The sequence below is a fragment of the Protopterus annectens genome, chromosome 1.part2 (assembly GCF_019279795.1).
Source record: "Protopterus annectens isolate FY-2018-M chromosome 1.part2, PAN1.0, whole genome shotgun sequence".
Classification (NCBI taxonomy): domain Eukaryota; kingdom Metazoa; phylum Chordata; order Ceratodontiformes; family Protopteridae; genus Protopterus; species Protopterus annectens.
This window is the reverse complement of record NC_056727.1, coordinates 696128753-696154844: the sequence shown is the minus strand read 5'-3', so window position 1 is coordinate 696154844 and position 26092 is coordinate 696128753. Positions and strand designations below refer to the sequence as shown.

Genomic DNA, 26092 nt, shown 5'->3' with positions numbered 1-26092 from the left:
GGAGATGCCCAGGCTAGTCATGGTACCTGGGTTTCCTGGGTCATAGTCAGGCCATCTACAACAAGAGAACTGATATTAAAAAGGCCATGATAATGTAATATGACAAAACATATTTGGTTGAGAGGAAAGGCTTAGTGAGATATATATTATTACTGATTTTACAATAATTGTGGCACTGATCAACCAGATATTTTGGACAATATTTCTGCCTTTGTCACTTGTGTGTCTTATTCTAACCAGAGGGATGGTTCAGTGAGATGAGAGTCATTATTACGTTTGCAGCAGTTCTTACATGGATCAGCCAGATAGCTTAGATATTTCTGGATTTGTTTTGTGTCTTTGATTCTAATCAGAGGGATGCTCAATGTTAATTCCAGCATGGAGTAACAATATATTTTGGACAATATTTCTGGCTTTGTCAGTCATATGTACAATTTAGGTGAGAAGATGGGCTCAGTAACATGCAAGTGTTATACAACTTTAAATTAATTACTCTGGTCTTTTCCCAACACATGGTAATGACTCAGTCTTACATGACACCTGCACCAGAAATATAATGAATGTCTACTCAAAAGGTTATGTGCAGCAATTATCACCTTTGTCTGAGCATGCAGAACCTTGCAGTAATGAAATACTAGTCATTATCGCATTATTAATTTACAATAACTGTAGTTACAGTATAACACTGAGTCATTATCACTTGTCAAGTAAAACTCTTAGCAGCTGCCACTGTTATTCACATTACTAAGTTATCATATCGATGAATGCACATGCAAGATTTTGGTTTCTGTCAATGTGGAGTCCTGACCCTGCTTTTTCTCTTTGCATGAGCCCTTTCTGTAGCCCCTTGCCAGTATCCATTCATGCAGTATTTTAGCTAGGGCAAGAATGTTTCTGTTTACAGTGATTTGTACCTACTGCCATTCTGATACTGTGTGCGTCAGTGGGTGTCATAGCCAAACACCATAAATCTTAGTATCATCCAGGATGGCAGTAATGAACTTGTAGACTCTTCAGCTCAGTCCCACTGTGCTGCTTTCTTGAATATGCATGGTTTCAAGGATGCCACTATGATGCCTTCTTTCCATTCCCGAAAGGACACATGCAAAAACTAGTAGTGTAGGTAAATATTTTTCTTATCTCATGTAGTCTTTTGTACCTCTCCTGTCACTTTCCTTCCCTTCAGGTAAAGTAAATGTATTTAGGTCGGGGCAAGAGAAATTAAGTCAATTCTCACCGTTTAAGTCCACTGCTAAAAGGACACATGGAAATGGAAAAAGCAGAGGTAAGGCAGACTGCTGACACTGAAGGAAGTCATAAGACAGTGCCGTTATCAGCAGTCTGGGTGGGTAGCCAGCATAGGTATGGGACACTTCAGATGCCCTTGAGTGCAACTGAAGTCCCATGCCTGTCCTGGGTTCATTAGTGGAGTGGTGGCCTGACTCTGCTTTTTCTCTTTATGTGTGCCCTTTCTGTGGCCCCTTGTCAGTATCCATTCATGCAGTATCTTGGCTAGGGTAAGAATGTTTCTGTTTATAGTGATTTGTACCCACTGCCATTCTGATAGTGTGTCAATTGGTGTTTTCCTGGTACCTCTGCATCATCATTGCAAATTATGAACCATAACAAAATAATAATGCCACTGTGGAGAGGAGTGACGATTCGTACTGGCAAACAAGCTAATGCAAATTATCTATACACACACACACACACATATATATATATATATATATATATATATGTATGTGTGTGTGTGTGTGTAGCAATCCAATAAATCTCTCAAACATCACCAGTAACCTAGGACTTCCAAGATGGCTGCACACTGAGTAACAGCTTATTTCTAGCTCCCCCAGTGTGAAAACAGAAACTAAGCAGAGAAGGCCAGTAGACTTGTGTTTATGGGTAAATTTCAGTAACTGGCTGGTAGGTGCACTGCCTGGAAGCCAGGAATAAAGAAATACAGAAGACCTGGAAAAATCAGGTACAAAAAGTGAGAAAGAAACACACTGACTGGGGAAAGTGCTGCAGCTGTTCAGCAAAATGCAATGCAACCTTCAGACATGACTTCCAATAACCTACAGGAAAATACAAGATAACTGCATACAGACCTGGTTAAAATAAACAAAACACTGATGGAGTATATCAACACAAACAACAAAAGGTTGGAAAAAATGGAAGAAGCTTTAAACAGATATTCATATTAGATGATGGAGCTGCAAAAATCAGAGGTCGAAATGAAGAAAAGGCTGGTTGAATATGAGACTGCTCAAGAAGAGATGTTTCAAAAAAATAACAGAATTAGGGGCAAGAGCATGTAGGGAAAACCTGAGATTTTCAGCTATACCAGAGAAGCTGAAAGGAAAAGACTGCATTAATTTTATGAAAGCACATATAAGCAACTGGACTACTATTCCACAGCAGGAGTTGTTAGTTGAAAGGGCACACTGTGTGACCTTCAAACCTGGCTATAAGAAAGCAACCTAAACATTTAATAGTAAAGATGATTCCTACTAGCAGAAGGAGTTGATTCTGACAAAACTGTGGTAGAAGGACAAAGTACTAAAAGTGGGAGACCGCAGTGTGTTTGTGAATAATGATTACTTATTGTACACCAGACAGAAGAGGAGCAAATTTGTCCCACTATTCAGGGAATGTTGAGATGCAGGTGTGAGATTCAAACTGCTGTACCCTGTTGTCTTCAAAGTATTCTTCCCTGGAGGGACAATATCATTTTTTGATGAAGTATATTCTAAGGAGGGAATACAAATGTTTTTCCAACAAAAAGTAAGTTGTGAAAGATAAGGAGATTTTTCTTCCTGTTCTTCTGGTAAAAAAGACCACAGAAGGACTGTACCTGCAAAACCTTTTCAAAATTTGCAATAGAAAATGCTGGAGAGAAGGAAGGGAGCATGAGAGTTGACTAGAAGAATCGAGTGTACATTGGAAATGAAGCAGAGACAGGATTTCAGAAATGAAAAGTAACAAAACCAGTAACTTAATATGGTATTAAAATGCAATAATTATATTTGTGAAATATGACAGCACAATCAGGAAATACTGGACTTTTTCAGAATTTGCTGGACTTGTGGGGGACTCTAAAGCATATGTCCTTACTTTACGTCATTAATGTTTGGAAAAGTGCTTTAGGAGGGGAATCGGAGGGAGAAAGAAGTAGTTTTTTTAACATAGAACTAATTTTGTGGCATGTGGTTTTCTTTACATGCTATAAAGTAATTTTTTTCAGTTATTTTAAGTATAATGGGAATTGTAAACAGATGCTGCTTTTTTTTTCTTTCTTCTTGTTCACTTGTAAGAAATGTAGGCACTGCAATGTAAAAAAAATAATAAAAGCCTAGTTATAAAGCATGATAAAATAAAAATTAATGTGCTTTCTCTCATTCTTGCATGGGGGAATGACTGGATTAAAGGCCTTACTTAGAGTGATTTAGTAACAAGTTTTTAAGAGAGAGCAAGTAAATGAAAAAAAACACTGAATATTATAAGTTTTTTCTAGCAAATGCACGTATGGTCAGTAACAATTTTGCAGCTGGTCTTCATGTTTCTACGGAAACAATCTGATGAAGAGAAAAGAGTAAAAAACTAGATAGAGATGCCAAAGACTATGAAAGCAGGTGTAGCTTACCTATTACTTTATATTGGAAATACCAACAATGTACAAATGCATAGCAATGTTAATAATGACGTTTTTGATGAACTTACTGACGACTTGCAACCCAGTGAAGACAAACACCCAGGTCCCATCCCGTTAGGTCAACCCCTAAGGAGATCGGAGAGGATCCAGAAACAAGGTTACACCCACCGGAGACAATCCAGTGTGGGTTTTCAGGGGGACCAACACCATTTACCCCAGAATTTTTCTGGAAGGGGGAAAGGGAGATGGGTGAACTGGCAACAGACAAGGCAGGGCAAGTTTTAGACAGCAACAGTGAGATCTCCATTATTTCTAATGACTATCAGGACTTCAAAATTTATAATTTACGTAACACAGAAGTAACAAAAGATTGGGCAAACTTGTTTCAGAAGGGGTTAAATGTTGTACCCTACAAGAAATTCAACATGGAAAAAAACACTCCTTGAAGTCATGCTTTATACTAGAAAACTAAACCTGAGTGTCTATGTAAGTGAAACTGGGAATAGTCACCAGTTACTAGTTGGGTGCAAAAAAACAAGCACTTATAACCCCCCATTGCATCCCACTTTACAAATGTCCCAAGGCATTTGCACTAAGGAAATCAGGGATTTAAATAGGGTGAACGACAATAGTAAACTGTACAATTTAACTAAGCAGGAGACTATCCTTCTAGACAGTATTTCCAACAACAGACAGATCAGAGTCATGAAACCTGGCAAGTGGGGTGGTTTAGTAGTCATGGATCAGGAAAGGTACATTGACTGTATGCTAAACCATCTTCTTGGTGACACATATGCACAAATATCACGCAACTAATTAAATATCGCATATAGTCATGTAGACATGGTGCTTTCTTCTTAACAACTAGATATCTGAAGAAGAACTGTTTTTTTTGCACACAAACATCCACGGATCCCAACGATATTTGGGATCCCAAAAATCTACAAGAACATCTCCCACCCACCATTAAGTCCTATAGTGGATGCGAAAGGTTCCAAAACTATTAGTATTGGCAAATTTTTGGACCACAAGTTAAAAAACTGTCTGAGTTCATTTTCCCACATTATAAAAGCTTCTTGGGACTGTCTCAAAAAAATCAGACAAGAATTTTTTGACAGTAACAATTTTTTTTAACTACTGACATCAAAGATTTATTCAATGTCATCCCACATTCGGAAGGCATTGAGTTGTTCTATGATTTTTTGTGCCAAAAGACTACATTCTCTCATACCAGGATTCTTACAATTAGGACTTTAATGGAATTAGTCCTGGAAAACAGTTTCCTGATTTTTGAGGGACATCTTTTTAAGCAAAAATCAGGTATTGCTATGGGAGTGGCCTGTGCACCAGTTTTTGCTAATATCGTCCTGACACAATAGGAATTGTCGCAAGTTTTTACACCTGAATGGATGACATACTGTTCTTTCTATGGGCGGTACCTAGATGATATCCTTATTTTCTGGAGGGGGGACCAGGAGCAGTTGTCTGAATTCCTACTGTTTCTTAACTCCAGTACTACCTTTCTGGAATTTACCATGGTAACTCATATGGAATCCATTAGTTACCTGGCTATACAGATTTCCAAGGATCTGGAGAACAACCAGTTTTATTCTAACATCTTCAGGAAACCCACATACTCGAACACCCTTCTTCATTTTGACAGCGGACATCCCCTTCATCAAAAAAGATCCTTAATAAAAGGACAAGGGGTGAGACTGGCCCGCATGATCAGCAGAATTGAGGACTTTTACAAGGAAAGGGATGTTTTATTTGGTATGTTAGTCAACAGGGGGTACCCTGAAGAATTTGTGAAACCTTTACTTGAGGAAGTATCCAAAAAGAGAGTGGAAGGTTATTTCTACTCACTGTTGGGTTTGGACATTTCTAGACTCTGTGGACCTTCAGAAAGTAGTGTTTCGACAACTGCCCCATTTCAACATGGGCTTATTCTTACATACAACTTACAATTCCCTTTGATACGGGACAACGGGACATATTGGTGAGAAACTGGTTCATTCTTATGAGTGACGAGACCATATGAGGGAAGGTGGGTGACTCCCCTATTATAATATACAAAAAGGATTCCAGCATTAAGAACCTTTTGGAGTCCAGTGGTAAGATCACAAAACCTGGTATTGGGAAAATGACAAAATGTGGGCACTGCACTCAATTCAAACATATGTTAGAGTGCGACAGAGTCTTCATTAAAGGTTATGGATGGGTAAAAGTCAACCAGAATTGTAATTGTGCGAGTAAATAAGTAGTGTATGCTGCTATATGCCAGTCGTGTCCTGGGTTTTATATTGGCAAGACCAAAAATGCCTTTAGGAGACATGTTTATCAGCATACATATGATATAACTAAAGGCAATACCAAAAATGCCCTGGCAAAGCACATTAATACATTTCCAAACCACAATTTCAAGTTTATTATTCTGGAAAGGGTAGTAATGGATGAGAGAGGGGGACCCAGTGATTGGTTCCTTGAATTTAGAGAACTTATGTGGCAACTCAGAGTTAAATGCCACTACTAGCCCAGGTTTGAATGACATGGTGTCCCTCACCAGTTATTTAAAACTTAAAGCAGACTTTTTATTGTAATGAGGTGTACACTATACCTTGTTTTTCATTTCTATGCAAGTTTTTATAGTATTGATATTAATTATTGCTTGTTCCAAGACATTTTGGGTTCTTATTGTACATATTTTATTGTACATATTGCTTGTTGCACAGATTTATACATATGATGTTCATATTTTCTCTAAAAAAAGTTGATAGTTTTGTATTATATCTACAAGCTGGCATTTTTTGTAATTTAGTGTCAGGGTGCACAATTACCACATATATATATTTTTTACAGTGGTACTAAGTAATGGCTTATTTTAATTTACTGAAAAAGAAAATTCAGAAAACAAGGGAGTCTATGTCTTTAAACATTTTATGCGTAATTATTCAACATTGCACAGTAGTGGTTAAGATATTTTAAAGCTGATATACATACAAACAAATTAATTGCAAACTGTATGGGTCTACATGGTACGTTCACCAAGATATTGTGATTTGCTTTACCAAAAAGGTAAAAAAATATGCATAACATCAGCATTCCTTGGCAAATATTTAATAATGACTTGGATGCACACTATCAACATTTACACGGTTAGAAAGATCAGTGTCTACTGAACAACTTTCACATTTACATTTGTAGTCTAGCTCTTATGGTTAGAGAGTTATGGACATTTGTTTTCTGTATGGTATTACAAATGGAGTATCTGAAAATGAGCTCAGGCTGCACTGTTGTTCCTATGGTGGAAGTTAGCACACAGCATTTTCTGAGCTGCTCCAGAGTGAATGAGTTACGCGGGTACGGCAATAGTGCTTGTAACCAGCATAGGACAGTGGTTGAGCCAGCTATGCTTCTTGCTGAAACAAAGGTACAGTGTGCAAAAAGGATGCCTAGCAGGTATACAGATACATAACATTCTGATCTGATATAAGAAGAAGAAAAGAAGAAGAAAGGAAAGCCTCCAAAAATAAGCTCACAAGAGAAAGGAAATGGAGTTGTCTGGAAATACTGTAAAAAAGAGAAAGAGAAATCTGAACATTTTGCAAAAGCAGATACTATTGCTTCTATCTAGTAATATGCTCAAACAGAGCTATCTTGCCAGGCTATGGTATTTATTATGGTATTCAAGTTATTTACTCAGTTTGCAATAAGCCATAATAAGGTATTAGCAAAAAGTACTGGGCAGTAATAATGGAGATATATGTCTAAAATTTCACATAGTGGTGCTCTCTGTACATATGATGTTAACTGTCACTCATAAAAGCATGTATAACATCAGTTAGTACACACTGTAAACATAAGTTGCAGGTAGTATTGCTGCCACTTAATTTCTCCTAGTTTTCCAGTTTGCATCTTGGTTAGGGTGCCTTCTGTGCTTACCCCCTCCTTGTGTCCTCATAGATTTTGCCATGCAGTCACAGGTTTTGCCACATACTCTGGCTTCCTCCCACAACCCTGTACTGAAGTGACAACCTTCTAAACTCTAGTATGTATGAATCATATGTGCATATACATCCTTTCTTGAGATGGTCCACTACACAATATAAATTTTCTGGCTTGAGACCACAGTACCAAGATAGCCTCAGATTCCCCAGTGACTCTGAAATGGATTAAAGTGGTAATGAATAAATCAAAATTAAAAAGAGAAAATGGATTTCCTTTCTAAATGAAAACCTTTTTTTCTAACCAACCATTCACTGTTGTTTCTTTTACTAGTTGCAATTTTAAGTCAGTCAATATAACTTTGATATTATTTTACTTTTTCTTCTCTAATATGTAATGATAAAGGCATACAAAGAATCTCTAAGGTTTCTCCTAATAATTCTTCATCCTGTTCTGGTAAACATGCTATGCTCTACATATCTGCCTAAGCAGCATCCACCATGATCTCAAAGGTGCCATACAAAGACTTTCTGAATGATCTGCAAGGGTTTATAGTCTGCTTCCACTTTTAGTTCTTTGCCGTTAAGTATATTTGTGAAATGCTCCCAGATCCTTACACTTTTGTTAATAATTTCTTTTTCATCTTAAATATCCGTTCTGTGCATCTATAAATAATCTTGATTCATACACAACTGGCATATTTTCTTGTGAGATTACAGCTCCTATACCATTTTGATTCACATCCACTTAGAATACAGCTGGTTTATTTATACTACAGTAATATATTTAGGGTGCTATTACTATTTTTGAGCAGTTTAAAACTATTTTTCACAACTCCACTTCCAGGCTATATATTCCTCTATCACCTTTCTAAAGTGCCAACTTATCAAAGACATGTTAGGTATAAACTTTGCAAGATACTATATAATTTTCAAAAATCACATTAGTATTCTCAAGCTTTGGTATTTGCATTACTTTTCAAATATTCCCGAGTCACATTTTAGTCATACATTAGAATGTGAACCATATACTTCAGACATGTGATTGCTTGTTTTTATTCAGTTTAAAATTATGCTGTGTCAGTCAGTTCATTAACTTTCTTAGTCGCTTATGTTCTTCCTGTGTCTGACTACACAAGACATTATCAATTATGTACACAAAACCTTCTAAAATTTCAATCCCTTGCACAACTGCTGCAAAGGCATATAACATGCAAACATCTTGGAGCTTTCTTCAATTTAGGTTAGTGGGCCAGAATCCTGAGTATACCTTTACAGACTTCTTTGCCAGTCTGTTTACAGTGAGGAGCATAGCTAGATTTCTGGATCCATAGTTTCCACATTTTTGCTATACAAACAATATACTCTGACGACTTTCATGAGTTAAAGAATGGAAAATGAAACAAATGTCATTAAAAACAGTTTTTTTAACTTTAAATGACGTGTCAGAACTATAGGATGCTAAAAACATGAAAACAAATACATTTGCTAAATTCTATTACCTTATGGTGCCACATAACATTAGCAATGTCTGTCATTCTCAGAAAAGACTTTCCACAGAGCTCAGCAATGCTTAGTGCCCTCGTCTGAATTTTGAAGAAATTTACTTGCATTCAGTGCTATCCATGCAAAGCTAAGTACTTCTGATTCAAAAATTGCACTTCCTTAATGTATTTACGCAAACTGCTGCTGTGCTGTTTTCTTGCATTATTTGTGCAATGAACTTATTTTACTTGAAAAACTTCATTTCTTCACACTGTTGTTGCTCTTGGATTATTTACCTTGAAGTCACCTTCTAAACTGTTATCTAGTTACTTGGTTGTCTGTTTGAGATGGGAAATGCACAGAAGGGTTGTAAGTGTAGTTGTTTTATTGTAGTAGTTTACTGTATTTTCACTGCCTGTATAAATTTGGTCTTTGCGCCAAGCTACTCACTGCACAGTGCCCTATATAGAAGCAAACATCTAGAAATCAAAATCTCCCTATAAAACTACCCAAACAACTGTACCCAATACCTCAGTGAATGTACAGCCACTTCCTTGTGCACTGACAAGCTGAGAGCAGTTAGTTTGTGCATTGAGTAGCATTGCTATTAAAATTTAATATTATATAGTCTAGTCTCAACTCTAATCCCAAAAAGCAACCTGTTGACCCTCCTTATCCCACACCATTGTACCTCACCAATTAAAGGACCCAACAGCATGTATAGGCAGTTTCCCAATTTCTCTGCAGCCAGTTTGGTGAACATCGGTATGTTGAGACAATGCAGCAATTATCTCATGTTCACTGACAACCACTTAACCCTTAAACCAACATATACAGTATGCGAGAGATGTGCATACACATTGTCACTGAAGGCAAAACTCTTGTGTACAAGCATACATAACGTAAATCAGGTTGTCAAAATCATACACACTACACCCACCATACATAGTACACACCACACACACACAGATCAACTTATGCTTAGGCATTTAAATCCAATCTTACTAAACTCCAAAGACCTCCCAGACTTTCCAACTACAAAGATTATCATGAGCAAATGCAAAAGCACTCAATAAATGCAACCTCTAACACCACACATACAGCTCCACTCAGTGATGACTCAAATACAAAGCCAGTAAAGCAAGCAAACACATTTTCCAGGACTCTAGGCACAGGGGATTCCTTTGTACAAAACAATGATGCACCACTCACCAGGATGAGGAGAAGATAAACATTACTTCCTATCTAAAGCCAGGATCTGCCAAGTTACATACACACATTGAAGTCTTTGCATCACAGATACCAGTATGATTCAATCATAGTCCATGTAGGTGTAAGTGACACAAGCTGTACCTCCTAGACTATATGAAGAGAGAGCTTTTGGACTATGTGCCTACTAGTATTGAGCAGAATTATGCCTTCTCCAAGGAAGATGTGGCGATATGATCAAAAGATGACTAACTTTAACAATTGACTTAGCTTCTGGTGTTATTTTAGGGGAATCAAATATTTGTCAGCATGGCAGGATATGGTTAACAAACCACGCATTGCTTTGTCAAGGATAGTCTGCACCTGTCCCCTCTAGGCTTTTGAATACATACAAACTGTATCCTCCCCATACAGTATTTTGCAAAATTGACCCAAGGGAACCTTAAGGTGGTACTGCTCAATGCCAAGAGTTTAAACAAAAAACTCAATCCCTCCAACTCTCCTCACCATGGAGAATGCAGAGATCTGTGCAGTTACCAAGACACAGTTTAAAACAGCAGACCAACAACAACTCAACCCAGTACAACAAGGTTTCAGTGTCTATCACACATTTAGACCAGTTAACTACACAGACAGGGACTAAAGGTGGAGGTGTGTCAATCTACATCAATAAGAAGCAAACCTCTAGATTGGTTAAACATGATGACAATCTGGAGTTTCTCAACATGCAGATTACCACAGATAAAATCCCATACCATATCCTAGTAAGCTATAGGTCACCCTCTACATCACATGAAACCCATAGCTTATACTTAGACTTACTGCAGACACTTGCCATTTAACTAAACACCTGAATCACTGAGGACTTCAACTACATTTCTATAGACTGGAAATCCTATATGGCCACAAATTTCCAGGCACATGGATTCCTGGAACTTGTAAACACAAACACCTTTTTAAAACACCTTTATTAAAGTATCTCTTATGACAATAGCAAACATACATTAATAGAAAAAAAAATCATTTTGACATTTTTTCAATTTAAATACAATATACATCACATATATTTTCATTTCACTGACACTCATTTCGTCTACAGTGATATTTTATATGGCCTATTCCCCACTGTAGATCGATCCTGGAGTTAAAATAGATTGTAAGTGGGGGTGGGGTGAAGTTCTATATTGTTTTCTGCAAACAGTTATGCATTGCACTTGTAAGTATACATTTGTATAGTGTAAAACGTTTATGATATGTGGGGGGCTTCAACCCCCACACCCCCCTTACTTTCTATTCTAATGCCAGGATTGCTCTACAGTGGGGAATAGGCCATATAGCACTGTCGATGAAATGAGTGTGAGTGAAATGAAGTATCAGTGAAATGAACTTTCAGTGAATTGGTCCTGCTGACTTGACTGTCAGTGAAATGAACTGTCGATGAAATGAAGGTGATCCATATACACACACACATACACACAAATACATGAAAAGGAAAATCTATGCAATGGTTTGTTTGCTTTTATTATAACTGTACGTGTAGTCATATCACTGTGTGATACGGAAAAGTAATGAAGGTGTTACAGAAGGAAACGTATATTGATTCAGGGTTCTATTAGAAAAGTCACATTGATATTTAAGAATTAGATGCAGTGCATTTTAAGTTGCTGTTTTAAGCAATGAGAATAGTACCCCTTACCTTTCCATGCTGCCCTGTTCTTTCATAGCAGATGACCACATCTTCCCACATTTCCAATGCTTCAAAATTTTTCAGAGCAGAACTAGTACATCCCAAGTCAAACAGCAAACTTGCAAGCTGACGCTGATGACACAAACAAATGGAAGTGAGTTAGTCTTCTGTATTAGGACTTTACTTTCAAAAAACAGCATTAACAGTTCCTTTTAAATTATTGCTTTGCTAAAATTATACATTTCACTTGCTACATTCATTCTGTATTGCCAGAATTTGGCACCTACAAGCAAATGTTATATTTATATACTCCTCCTTTTATCTGCCTTCTTGTACTTCCATCCTCCATACACCACTGAAGCAGGGCAGATGCTGTGCCTCATCAAATATAAAGTGTACACTAAACAGAGTAGAAAAGCCATGCTGATTTCAGGACCTGTAATCATCAGCTGTATGCTTTCCTCCATGTCTACCTTCTCACTGGCACACTGTGGAGAAGGGAAAAAAGTGGGCAAATGAATAGACAGATTAAGAGACAACTCATTAACAACCTTAGGCACAAAAGAAGGACTGGTACGAAGAGATATCTGTCCTTATGAAAAAGAAAAAAAAAAAAAAAAGGAGGAATACAGGAACAGCCATAAGGGCTTGCGGCTCAGGCACTTGTCCTGGCAGAGGTAAGGGCCAAAAGAAGAACAGTCTTCCAAAAATAATGGTGTAAGGAAGCTGAAGCAGCAGGCTCAAAAGAAGCCTAAGAAATGTTTTCTAAAACAAAATGAAGGTCCCAGGAAGGAGAACGGCTTTCTGGGGTCCTAATGTGAAGAATGCCTTTAAGAAACTGTTTGGCGTCAAATCTAAAAGAAAAATGAAGAGTCAAAGGAAGACAAGCAGAAACAGTTGACAGGTGGGCCTTCACAGAAGAATATGCCAACCCAGCATTGAGCATTTCACATAAATAAGAGAGAACCAAAGGAACATCCACAGTAAGTGGATCCAGGTTACAAGAAAGACACCAGACAGAAAATCTCTTCCATTTGGATAAATAAGATATTCTAGTAGTGGGTTTCCTGACCTCCTGCAGGACCTGCAGCACATCCTCAGAAAAAAGGTGTCTGAAGGGAATCAAACCCCCATCACCCACAATGTCAGTTGAAGAGTGGACAGGAGGGGATGGATGAGAGACCCCTTGTCTTGCGTGATTAGCTCTACCCTGTGAGGTAACTTGTGATGATTCCCCTTGGCTAAATGCAGAAAAAGGGGGAATCAATGCTGTCTGGGCCAAAAGGGAGTCATCAGGAAGATTCTGGAAGTATCCTGAATAGGACCTTCAGAATGACAGGAAGGGGAGGAAAGGCATACAGAAACTTCCCCTTCTAAGAAAAACAGAGGGCATCCACCTTCCAGGCCAGAGGACATGGGACTCTGGTGCAAAAGAGAGAAACTCATCTGTTCAGAGGGGTGGCAAGCAGATCTACTTGAGTACCCCATGTGTGGACAATTTCCAGAAACACATCCCTGTGAAGTATCCACTTATGGAAATGTGTTACGGACCTGCTCAGAGAATCTGCCACTATGTTCTGATTTGAGGGATTATAAACTGCCTGAAGGGTCACCTGATACTGGATAGCTAGATCCCAAACCTGAAGACCAAGTCTGCACAGGAGTTAAGACCCCCCCCCCCACTTGTTGATATACCAAATCACTGTGGTACTGTCTGTAAGAATTCTGAAGAGCCCTGGAAGATAAACAGAATGAAAAGCGTGAAGAGGCAGAAGAACAGCTCTCATCTCTTTGACACTGATGTGGTTATTCTTTTGTCGAAGAAACCAAAGGCTCTGCACTTTGAGAGGGCAGGATGAGGCCCCCCCCCATCCCATGTCCAAGATATCTGTGAAGAGCTCCTGAGAGGGGACTGGAGGTTGAAAAGGAAGCCCTGGGTTGAGGGGCAACTGATAAATCCACCATTGAATTTCCAGCTCGAGACGAGAAAATCTAAAGGATGAGAAAGCTGAAACCAAACTGACTTTAGAAACCACTAGAGCTTTCTCCTATGGAGCTTGGCTTTATGAAGCATAGGAATGGTGAAAGCCACATAACCCAGAGCCCTTAGAAACTCCCTGTCTGTAACTGAAGTCAAAGGTAGATGGGACTGAAAGAAAGCAATCAGTGTTAAAGCCTTGGGAACAGGCAGGGTTGGCAGCACGGATACAGTCTGCAGCCTGAAGCCTAGGAAAACATGATCCTGAGGAGGAGTCAGGAATGATTTTTGAAAATTTACAATAAACCCCAGGCTCTGCAGGAGGCAAATAGCAAAGTGAGGATGCTGAAGTAAAATCTCTGGAGAAGAGGCCTGAGTGAGTAGGTCATCCAGGTAAGGAAAGATCTGTATCCCCCTCAACCTGCAGAAAACAATCACAGGAGCAAGGCATTTGGTGAAGATCCTTGGGGCAGTAGAGATGCCAAAGGGCAAAGCAGAGAACTTTAAGTGCCAGTAAGCAACACAGAAATGCAAAAATTTCCTGAAAAGGGGATGAACAGAATATATAGATAAGCATCCTTGAGATCCATGGAAACAAGAAAAGCCCGAGGAAGTAGAAGAGGAAACAAGATTTGAAGGGGTAGCATTCGAAAGTAAGGGACTTTCAAAAAGGTGTTTAGCTGAGAGAGATCCAGAATGGGTTTCCAGGTGTCTTCTTTCCTGGGGACCAAGAACATTTTGGAGTAAAACCCCTTCCCCTTCTGAGGAGATGGAACATCTTGAATTGTTCCCTGAGCCAACAAGGCCCTGAAATACCCTCTGGAAAAAAGACAGTTATTTTTGAGGATACTAAGGAATGCCCAAAATGGGGGGAGATTTCCAGACCATGTAATACACCTGGTGAATTATGGAAAAAGCACAGGAGTCCTGAGTGATCTTTAACCAAAGAAGAATAGACTCATCCTACATTACTTGAACTATTTGGATATCTTCTCAATTTCTTACTCCAACTGACTATTAATCCTACTCAACTGTAATAAAGTACGTAGTTTCTTTATCATCCCTCAGAACTCTAGATAAAGAATGAACTGGAATCTCGCAATAGTACTTTAAAGTCCTTTGAACTGTACTAGTTTTTACTATTTTTTTCTCTCTTTAGAAATGTATTTTAACTGTCATTCTGCTATCATCAGTTTTACATGAATGTAGATAATACGTTAACGAGCATATTTTTTTCTACAACATATGTAATGTGTAAACTTATATGTAATTTTTTGCAATTTTGGAGCTTTTCTCCCCGGGCCTCCGCTGAAAATGGACATGTATCCAGTCGGACCATCCCGGTCAACAAATGTAAAATAAAATAATAAATAAATAAATAGACAGGGAAGGATGAAGAGATAGAGGAATGTGACTCAGAAGAACAGGATAGTCAGACAGCACCTGGTTCATCAGGAAAAGGAGGCTTCTAAGCTGAAAGGGTTTGAGTAGCCTTAGCAGGAGGAGCCCTTCTACCACCCTGCTTACCTTTGTGGGAAAGACAAGACTGTCTATGGACAAAAGCAGGCTTGTTAGGGTAATTCCTCTGAAATTTAGGAACAGGTGAAAAGTACAGTTTTGTACCTACCATAAATGTAGATGTCCGAACTGGATAGCATCTGCAGTCATAACAACTGGGTTGTCCTGTCGTCAGGCAGCCCTTCGGTCGGCCGGATTCCAAAGTCCGGGTCCGGCTTCGGCTGATGTCGCACTTCACCCGACGTCATCTCTGCTGGTCTTCGGGTATAAAGGCATCAGCCGACGCCATTTTCTTCAGTGTTTCTTGCCCCAGATGCCAGTTGCCCTCTTGGAAGGCTAAATTTTGGGTAAAGATGCCAATGTTTCCCAAAGGATAGAAGGCAAACACAAAAAAAAAATAAGCATGTATGTACATATATACAAACAAATACACCATAAGAGACTCCCCCCCACCAGCTAGCTATTAGGAGGGTAAATACCCTAGGAGTACCACAGAGGGGAAGGAGGGAGGGTAATCCTGACTGCAGATGCTATCCAGTTCGGACATCTACATTTATGGTAGGTACAAAACTGTACTATGTCCTTCATGGATGCATCTGCAGTCATAACAACTGGGTAGAATACCATAGCCAACTAGGGGAGGAGGAAGAAAAATTATGGTGTGGTTAGGATCCCTTGCAGTACAGCAGTGGCAAACCCTGCTCGGGATCTGGAATACAGAGGTAAATTATAATGCTTGGCAAATGTATGCACGGAGGTCCAAGTAGCCGCCTCAATAATGTCCTTGGTTGCCACTCCTCGTAAGAAGGCTGTGGTAGTGGCTGTTGCTCTTGTAGAATGAGGTCGTATGTTCTGTGGAATTGTTTTCCATGGAAGGAGTAACAGAATCGTATGCAATTTCCTATCCATTTGGAGATTGTCTGTTTGGAAATTGCTTTTCCTTCCCTTCCTGTTGCATAGGCTACAAAAAGCTGGTCAGTTTTTCTGTTACTTTTTGTTCTGTCCAGGTAGTAGCGTAGCTGTCTGTGTACATCCAAGGTATGCAGCATTCTTTCCCCTCTGTTTTGTGGGTTGGGGAAGAAGGTAGGTAGGTGGATTGCCTGGTTTAGGGACACTCTGGATACCACCTTAGGCATAAATGTAGGATTGGTCCTCATGGACACTCTGTCTTGGTGGAAGATTAGGAAGGGTTGCACTGCCATTAGGGCCTGAAGTTCAGAAACCCTCCTTGCTGAGGTTATTGCCAGTAGGAAAGCAGTTTTCCATGAAAGATGCTGTAGGTCTGCTGTTGCTGCTGGTTCAAAAGGTGCGAGGGTCAATTTTTCTAGCACAAAGTTCAAATCCCAAGCTGGCAGTGGTGGTTTCCTAGGAGGTTTTACATTCTTGATCCCTCTGAGGAACTGCCTGAGTAGAGGATGTGAGAAGACAGGTGGATCAAAGCTGTATTCTGCTGAAATAGCTGATGCATGTATCTTGATGGAGGAATAGGACAGGCCTGTATGTAGAAGCTCTGCCAAGTACTCCAGAATGTTAGCCATATCTATATTCGACACATCCTTCCCTCTTTCAGCACTCCAAATGACAAACCTTTTCCATTTCCCTGCATAGTTCCTTCTTGTTGAAGGTCTGCGGGCTTCAAGGATAATGTCTTTAACCCTTTGGGAGAGATCTGGAATAGTTGCTGCTATGTGATGTGCCATGCAGTCAGCTGTAACGTTTTTAGGTTTGGATGCATGATGCTGTAGTTGTTCTGAGTTAACATCAAAGGCATCAGGGGTATTGACCACATTTTGTCCCGAGACATGCTCCTCAGCAATGGGTACCAGTGTTGTCTTGGCCAGTTTGGAGCTATCAGGATTATCTTTGGACGTTCCTCCTTGATTTTTAGTAATACCTTGTGTATCAAGGGAAGAGGTGGGAATGCATATGCTGTCAGGCCTTTCCAGCTGAAGGAGAGCGAATCCACTTTCGATGCAAGTGGATGGAATGTCCTTGTGCAGAATTTTTTGAGCTGGTGGTTGAGAGGGAAGCGAATAGATCTATCTGTGGCATTCCCCATTTCTTTGCGATGGTCTTGAAGATGTCCGGGTGTAGCATCCATTCGTGAGCATCCGAGGTGGTTCTGCTTAACATGTCTGCTAGAGTGTTCTCCTTGCCCGGTACAAACATTGCCTGTAACTGGATGTTGTAGCTGAGTGCCAGGTTCCAAAGGTCCAAAGTCATTCTGCATAGGGGGTATGAATGAGTGCCTCCCTGTTTGTTGATGTACCACATGACTGTGGTGTTGTCTGTCCTTATCATCAAATGGCCTTCTTTGAGGAATGGTCTGAATTTTTGGATTGCCAGTTTTACTGCCAGCATTTCTTTTAGGTTGATGTGCAGGTGTAGTTGGTCCTGCGTCCACAATCCTTGCACGCATTTGTCCAGCATGTGAGCCCCCCATCCTAGGTCTGAGGCGTCTGTTGTGATGGTTTGGCTTGCTTGATATTTGTGAAAGGGTAAGCCTGGGTTTGACTGGCATGCTTGAGCCCACCATAGGAACTCCTGTTTTAGGCATGGAATTAGTGGAATTTCTGTTTCTAGGCTGTGCCTGTGTTGGGACCATAAATTCTTTAGGTACCACTGTAGTTTTCTCATATGCAGTCTGGCATGTGGAACCAAGATTATGCATGATGCCATGAAGCCCAAGGCCTGCAGAACTTTTCTTGCTGTTAGCTTGCTGTGGTTTGTTAGTGACAAGAAGTAAGGAGGGAGATCTTTTTGTTTTTCTGCAGTTAGGAATGCCATTTGTTTTACTGTGTCCAATTCCGCGCCCAAGAATGTCCTTGTTTGGGATGGAATCAGCCTTGATTTTTGCAAATTGACTGTGTATCCCAGTGCTTGTAGCAAGTAAATGACCCTTTGTAAATCTGTTGTCAGCTTGCTTTTGTTGTCCCCTTGTAGCAGGCAGTCGTCCAGGTATGGATAAATTTGGATTCCCTGTAGTCTGCAGTGGGCGATTACTGATGCCAGGCATTTTGTGAATACTCTGGGCGCAGTAGATAAGCCAAAGGGCAATGCTGAGAATTGATAGTGCTCTGATCCTGCAAGAAATCTGAGGTATCTTCTGCAAAGTGGTCGAATGGGGACGTGCAGGTATGCCTCCTTGAGATCTAGAGTTACCAGCCAACACTCCTTGCCCAGCATGGGAAGAAGTTGCTGTAGGGTCAGCATCTTGAATTTTGGGACAATGATGTATGTGTTTAAGGTGGACAGATCGAGAATAGGTCTCCAACTTTATTCCTTTCTTGGAACTAGGAATAGTCTGGAGTAGAATCCTTTGCCTTGTTCTGTTATTGGTACTCTTTCCACAGCTCTCATCTTTGTTAATTGCATTATCTGCTGTAGAGCTTCTGTTTTTTGATTTGGAGGTAGGTTTGGCATTCCTCTTTTGACTGGTATAGTGTGGAAGTGGAAATGGTAACCTTGGTCTATGGTTTGCAAAATCCACTTGTCTTTTGTGATATAGTGCCAGTTTTTTGAAAATAAGGTTAATTTTCCGCCTAAGGGTGCTGCTATTTGTTCCCTGGTAGGCGGAGTTAGAATCAAGTCACTGTGATTGCCCTGTCGTAGTGGTAGTGGCTGTGCCTGTGGCTCTGTTATTACCTTGCCACTGTCGTCCTCTGTAGGCACCCCCTCTGGATTGATTTCTGCCTCTGGGACGTCTATTCCTGCCCCTTTGGGATCTTGTGGAGTCAGGAAAGGACCAATTTTTGGCAGGCCAGTTCCTGCTAAACCTTGGGGGCTGAACCTGCAAGAAATCTTTAACCGTTTGTACAGATTTTGCCTTTTCTTCCATTTTCTTCATTACCTGCTGGGCAGATGTACCAAACAAACTGGTCTTATCCATAGGTGCATCTAATAACTTAGCTTTAACATGATCCGGTAAAACTTGTTCCTTCAGCCATGCATGTCTTCTTATCACTGTGCCAGTCATGGCTGATCTAAATGAAGCCTCCAGTGCATCATAGCCACATTTTAAGGAATGGTTACTAACCTGTTGTATGTTATTTACCATCTCTAATAGATTTTTCTTATCTATAGAGTCATCAGAGGATAACTTTTTAGTTAACTGATCAAGCATAAACTCTTGGTATTGTATCATGTGAAACTGACAGTTTAAAGCTCTAGCTGAGAGAGTAGCAGAGGTGTAAACCTTTTTGCCCCATCTGTCTAAAGACCTGGCTTCCCTTTCAGAAGGAATAGGGTTTTTTGCTGTGGTTGAGGCTACTGCCTTAGGGCCCTGGGATATAGTTTCGGGGTCTGCAAGAGGGGCCTTGTATAGGTGATGATGAGTGTCTGGCACCCTGTAAAATCTATCTGGTTTGGCAGGTGCTGGAGGTAAAGAATCTGGTGCAGTGCAAACATCATTAAATGCATCGTCCACAACAGAAAGGACAGGAGGTATAGCTAAGGGCCTGTGTTGTGGGAGGTGCAGAAAAGTCCTAAGTCTTTATCTGGAGTCTGAGAAATCCTGTTCCTGCCATTGGAAATGTTCTCTCATGGCATGTAAGGTTTCCCCAAAGGAGAATTCTTCTGGTGGGGAAGCAGCTGGAATGGATTCTTCAGCATCTGAGTCCTCCGAAGGAGTATTCGGTAGTAGTAATCTCTGGATCTGACCGACCGGCACTTGCGAACAGCTTCTGCTTCGGGCGCCACGCGGCAAGAAAGACTGAAGAAAATGGCGTCGGCTGATGCCTTTATACCCGAAGACCAGCAGAGATGACGTCGGGTGAAGTGCGACATCAGCCGAAGCCGGACCCGGACTTTGGAATCCGGCCGACCGAAGGGCTGCCTGACGACAGGACAACCCAGTTGTTATGACTGCAGATGCATCCATGAAGGACATCAGAAACATGTTTCAGATCCTGTAAAGCTTTACCATTTTCTTGGAGGGACTAACAACTCAGCAGCAGCACCAAAGAGATGTTTATTATCCAGAGGAGCATCCATCAACTTAGCTTTGAGATCATCAAGCAAATGCTGAAGCCAAAGCAAAGAATACCTCCTCAGCACAGAAACCAGAGCAGCAGTCACATATGAAACATCACCTGCATCATAGCTGCATTTAATGGAAGGGCAAGTAACCTGAGAAGACGTCCCTAATAAAGAAAGAGCAGAAGTCTTCCAATCAGAGTCAGGAAGGTTTGAAATAACCTGTCAGCCCTGGGAAAGAAGAGCCAAAATATATATAGTCATATTGGTCTGATAGTTCGCAGCTCTAAATGCCAGGGTAGCAAAGTATTACTTTCTTACCCAACCTGTCCTTAATTCTTCTGTATTTGTCAGAAGGCAACAGTTTTGATGGCTTGTCAGATGCAACCAAAACCACAGAAGGGTCAGCAGAGGGGCACCTTATAAAAACCTATCAATCCACCAAAAGTTAGGTCTCCTCTACAGGCACAACCACTGCCTATGCTCCTCTACCTGTCAAACTCTTGCATCCACCTTCCTACTCCCCTCCCTTATGTATGGTGCCCCTCTTTTCAACAATCTCCATCTTGGCCTTCGGTCCAAACTTGAATCCTGCTACCACAAGATCTCCAAATTTGCAACCAATTCAAAAAACTCATCCCACCACTGCCACTCCCTCCTCACCCTCAACTGGCTTGAACTACCCAACTACCTCAGTTACCTTCAACTCACCATTGCCCGCAAGCTCATCTTTAAACCTGCCAACTGCCCAGCTCTCGCTACTTCCTTAAAAACTTACATTCCCAAGTGCTTACTCAGATCCAAAAACCAAAATCACCTTCAGGTCCACAAACCTGCATGACATCCTGGCCATCTACTGCTGTCCCACTCCTTAGCTACAAAGTGGAACTCTCTCCACACACACCTAACCATACAAATTTCAAATCTCAGCTACTCTCTCATCTTTCTTCCAAATGGGAATGCCCTTGCCACGCTCCAACTTAAACCACTCCCCCCATTCCACCTTGCACTGACTCATCCAAGTACCTCTACCATCCCACCCAAAACAATCCCTCCCCTACTAAAAAATAATTTTCTCTCTAATATCTATTGTACTATACTCTCCAATCTCAAATATACTATTATCTTCTACATGCCTATTTTCCTGACCTACTAATGGCTAGTAGCTATATATTTTGAAATGTTAACCCTACAATTGAGTTTATAACAAAAACATTCACTTTATGTAAATGTTGAAATTTCTGTACTGAATTATGTCTTTTCATTTTTGTAACATTGTGACAAGCCAGTTGCAAACATCATGGAACGTATCTGTAAATGTTTAATTAGCTGTATAAACTATGTCCTTTTGTAACATGTTAAATGTAACTTGCACTTACTATGGAGCTTTTCTCGTGGGCCTCCACTGAAAACAGGCTCTTCTTGGCCCACTGGACTTCCCCGGTCATCAAACTTAAATAAAATAAATAAAAATAAAATAAGCGCTTTGGGAGCTGGGGGAATGGAATCAGGAGCCAGAGAAACAGTGGAAAACACATCCAAGCAATGCAGCATAAACTGAAGGGCCTAGGAGACTCCATTTGCAGAAGCTCATAGGACCTCTTCTGTACATCAGACACCTGAGCACAATCCCATTTAAAAAATTCCATCATCTGGGAAATAGTGTCACCAAAAGAAATCTCCTCAAAAGGAGAGTCAAGACTAATAGACTCCTCTTCCTCATAACCACAGCCTAATGGAGAGGGAATCTGGGAAGAATAAGTCAGGGATTCCTCATCAGAATCTTTATCCTTGTCAGAGGAATCTTTCTCTCTAGGCCTCTTAAGAGAGGTAAAATACCAAGGAGGAGCCAAAACAGGAAACCCCCTCAGGAGGCTTCAAAGCCACAAGGGCATTAAACAGGCCTTGAGTGAAGTTTTGCCATTCCCTCTGTGGATCTTTAGGAACAGGAGGAATATGCTTGGTTTATTGCTTCTTTTTTAAGGGGATGTCAGCCTTAAAAAGTTCAAGAGGTTCTGAACCCTGACAACATTCAGTTAATGCAGTCAGTATCTCTTCCCTCACCAAAATCTGGATAACACCCCTAGGCCCTTCGGTAATTATCAGCCACAGTTCTCCTTGTACATCTGATGTGGTTGTCTCCAATGCCTTCATGGACATGTGTGAAGCCAGATCCATGTTGGCTTCTGAAGTAATCACGGCAGAAGAATCAGACAGAGAAACCGGGCAGTCCTTTGGGCTTTCACTAGCCTCAAGACAGATGTCCATCAGAGGTGCCATGGCAGAAGAATCAGACCAAGCTTTCTTGATCATTGTCTTTGCAGACAGATGACCCTCGGGCCAGGGAGATCCTTAGCTAACAGCTTAAGATATTGATTTTCTGAATAAATAGCTACCGAGAAGAGTTGACTGCACAATGTTTTAGGGGCAAAGGCCTGGCAAATAGCACCTAAGCAAAATAAAGACTGCTTGGGATGATCTTTATGGAGAATCTGTCTCCAGCACTGGCATTTCACCTTTCTGGATGACATGAAACCAATAACCCAAAATCAAAAAAGAGATAAGATTAAAAAAAAAAAACAAAAACAAAAAAAACAGCAAAACACTTGTATGGAAGCAGCTTGGTAACCAGCAGACGAAACAGCATTCAGGCCGATAACTGAAGATGGCATTGGGACTGGCAACAACAAGTTCTGAGGATGGTACATCTGGACATCACCTTTATTCCCTACACCATGCGTGGGGAGCCTATGTGTGATGGATGGCATACCTATTGCAACTTAAAAGCTTTGGTATACTGGTCAGATGTAACAGAAATGCTCAAGATTTAAGAGAATGTGTCCTAAATATCCAATGCAGTAAAACTGTTAGGTGGTACCTAACTGCACAGCTCTGCTGCATCAGATGGCAGTACTACTTAACAGCTCAAATCTGAGATTCACTCCTGACCTCCAGTCAGTGTCTGCATGGATTCTGTATGTTCCTCATGACATTGGGTGGGTTTTACTCCATTTTCCTTCCATCGCCACAAAATGTACTGGTTGAGTGGCTATTCCAAACAATCTATGCACATACGAGGCTCATGGTGAAAAGGTTCCAAGATACACTATTTAACTTGCTCAGTTAAATTAATAATTTAAATTGCTGAATTAAGGTCTCAGAAAGATGAAACTGTTAACATGGCATGGATCAGTGTGTGCATATCAACATGTTTACTGTGCGTCAAGTTCTAGCGTTTTTTTGTTTAATGGCAGGCAACACCTATATACACCTGTATCAGGTTTTATTGGCAGACACCACCAGTATATACCACTGTCAGATCTTACAGGCAGACGCAACCACTTTTTACCTGTTCCAGACTTCACTAGCCTGCAGCACCAGTTTATACCTTTTATCAGGTTTTACTGGCTTGTATTACCAGTTTACAGTAGCATTAGGTCCTACTGGCAGGCCCCACCAGTTTATACTTCTGTCAAGTTTCACTGGTATATGTAACCAGTTTATAACTCTATTAGGTTTACTGGTATGTACTACCAGTTTATTTCAGTGTCAGGTTTTACTGGTACGTACCACTAGCTTATACCAGTGTCAGATATTAGTGGTACACACCACCAGTTTCTACCTGTGTCAGGTAGTATTGGTATGCACCACCAGTATATACCTCTGTCAGGTTTTACTAGCAAGCACCAGTACATTAGACCTCTGTTACAGGTTCATAGGTGTGTAATAAGCTAATGACCACTTGGGCTTTCTTAAGCCTAGCCATGCATCTCAAATCTCTGATAAGTTCTGGATTCCTTGGTAGTGTATGTACAGCCCTGGACTATGAATCTTTTACAGGCTGCCTGTGTCAATTACAGACACAGGTGTCAAACCAGGGGTGACTTTCCAGTTCTCCATCCAGTTATCCAAGTTACATTTCAATTGGGTTAAGGAGGAACTTTATTTCAAATGGATGAGGAACCTGTTCCAAAGAAAGCATAGTCCTTAGGATACATAACTGTCTTTCCAGCAAGTCCTACTTATATAACAGACAAGGTTTAAGTTTATTTGACAGATAAGCAGTAAGTCCATCAGAGTGGGGTCTGAAACTGCCTTGTATGCCAGGCACAGAACTCCCCTCGACAGTCTGTATAGGAGGAAAAAATACAGGAACAGAGCTTTGAAGCGGTTTTCATAAAATATGCTTTTAACACCCAGTTTTCTTTTGGTAAGGAACCAGTGTGGATATTCCAATTGTTGAAAGTGTCTGGTTAAGTACACACCAGAGAGGGCATTGTACATAATGATAAGTCTGATGAGTACCAAAGACAATGGAACAATGACATCCTTGGACCTAGATACCACATCTTTGTTTATAAGTTGTCTAATACAGAGTGATTTACACATTACAGTCGACATATGATGGTCAAAGGCTAGATTGCTGTCTACATGCATCCCCAAGTCCCTGACTACTGAGTCAACTCTTAGGGGTGTGTTGTCAATATACTAGTTAGCATAGGTGGTCGGCTTCCTAAAGGATACTATTACACATTTTCTGGCATTTAGTTTTAGTCCATGGCTCTGAGTTGCCCTCCTTGGAAAACATTAGTATCAGTTGGATATTGTAGGACTGCTCCTAATTTGCAATCATCTGGAAATCTGGTCAAGCCAGAGGCCCTTGACATTGGTCATGACTTCAAAGAAGTAGATGCCAAAAAGGAGCAGCTCCAAGACCAATCCCTGAGGGGCTCTGCTCATGACTGGCCTCTTTGTAGATGTGAAATTCTTAGTTCTAACTTCCTGGGCCCTGTCTGAGGCAGTTGGCTATCTACTGGGTGACATAAGGGTTTATATGCCTAACCTTGTGTGTTTGTCAACAATGCCAGAGTAGGGTATTGTGTCAAATACCTTGGCCAGGTCAAGGTAGGCAGTGTGAACCATTCTGTCCTTGTCCATTACTTTGGTGACCTACTCAAAGAAGTCCACCAGCTTTAGTTGGCATTACCTGTCCTTGATGAAGACAAACTGGGTTGGGTCCATTATCTGTAGTTTTCCTTTGTCATTACTGATCATTTTCATGGTAATTCTTTCCATAGCTTTGCATATCAGACTAGTGAGGCTTACTGGTCTGTAGATGCCCCAACTTTGTGCAGAGGGATAACCATTGCCATTTTCCATTCGTGAGGCACTAAGCCTGTCTGGAGGCCACAGTTAAACAATGATTCCAGATGGCCTGATAGCTCAAGTTTCATGCTATTTAGAAGGCAGCCTGAGATATTGTCATGGCTCATTAATGCAGTGTTCTCGGCCTTAGAAACAGATCATTGAGGATCTGTTCCCTATTGATACTTGGGAGAGTTATATTTTACAGTATTTCCTGAGGGGAGGTTTGATGGGGAAAGGGGAAAGGTTAACACCTGAATTTGTCTGCCAGAAGATTTGCTAGATTTCCTTACACAATGTACGTGGCTACATTAACAATGAGCTCTGCCACAATTAAGTACTGCTGTTAAGGTTGCCAAAAAAGCTAAATAATGCCTTATAGTTGTACTTTGCATGCGAGGCTAGATTTACCTCATATTTGGTTTTGGTAGGCCATTTGTCTTCTGAGATGTTTGTTTAGTTTGATGAGAGTGCTTTTATCCTGCTGAGTGCTACACCTC

The 26092-nt window shown here is 40.6% G+C and overlaps 1 protein-coding gene across 2 annotated transcripts in view; it reads right to left on the bottom strand.

Moving 5' to 3' along the window:
• TTC27 (tetratricopeptide repeat domain 27) overlaps window positions 1-26092 on the bottom strand; it is a 2723583-nt gene that overhangs the window by 704662 nt on the left and 1992829 nt on the right. For both annotated transcript variants that reach the window (XM_044058498.1, XM_044058490.1), the window contains one exon: window positions 11987-12109. In XM_044058498.1, the coding sequence (XP_043914433.1) occupies window positions 11987-12109 (123 nt within the window). The remainder of the gene's footprint in view (window positions 1-11986; window positions 12110-26092) is intronic.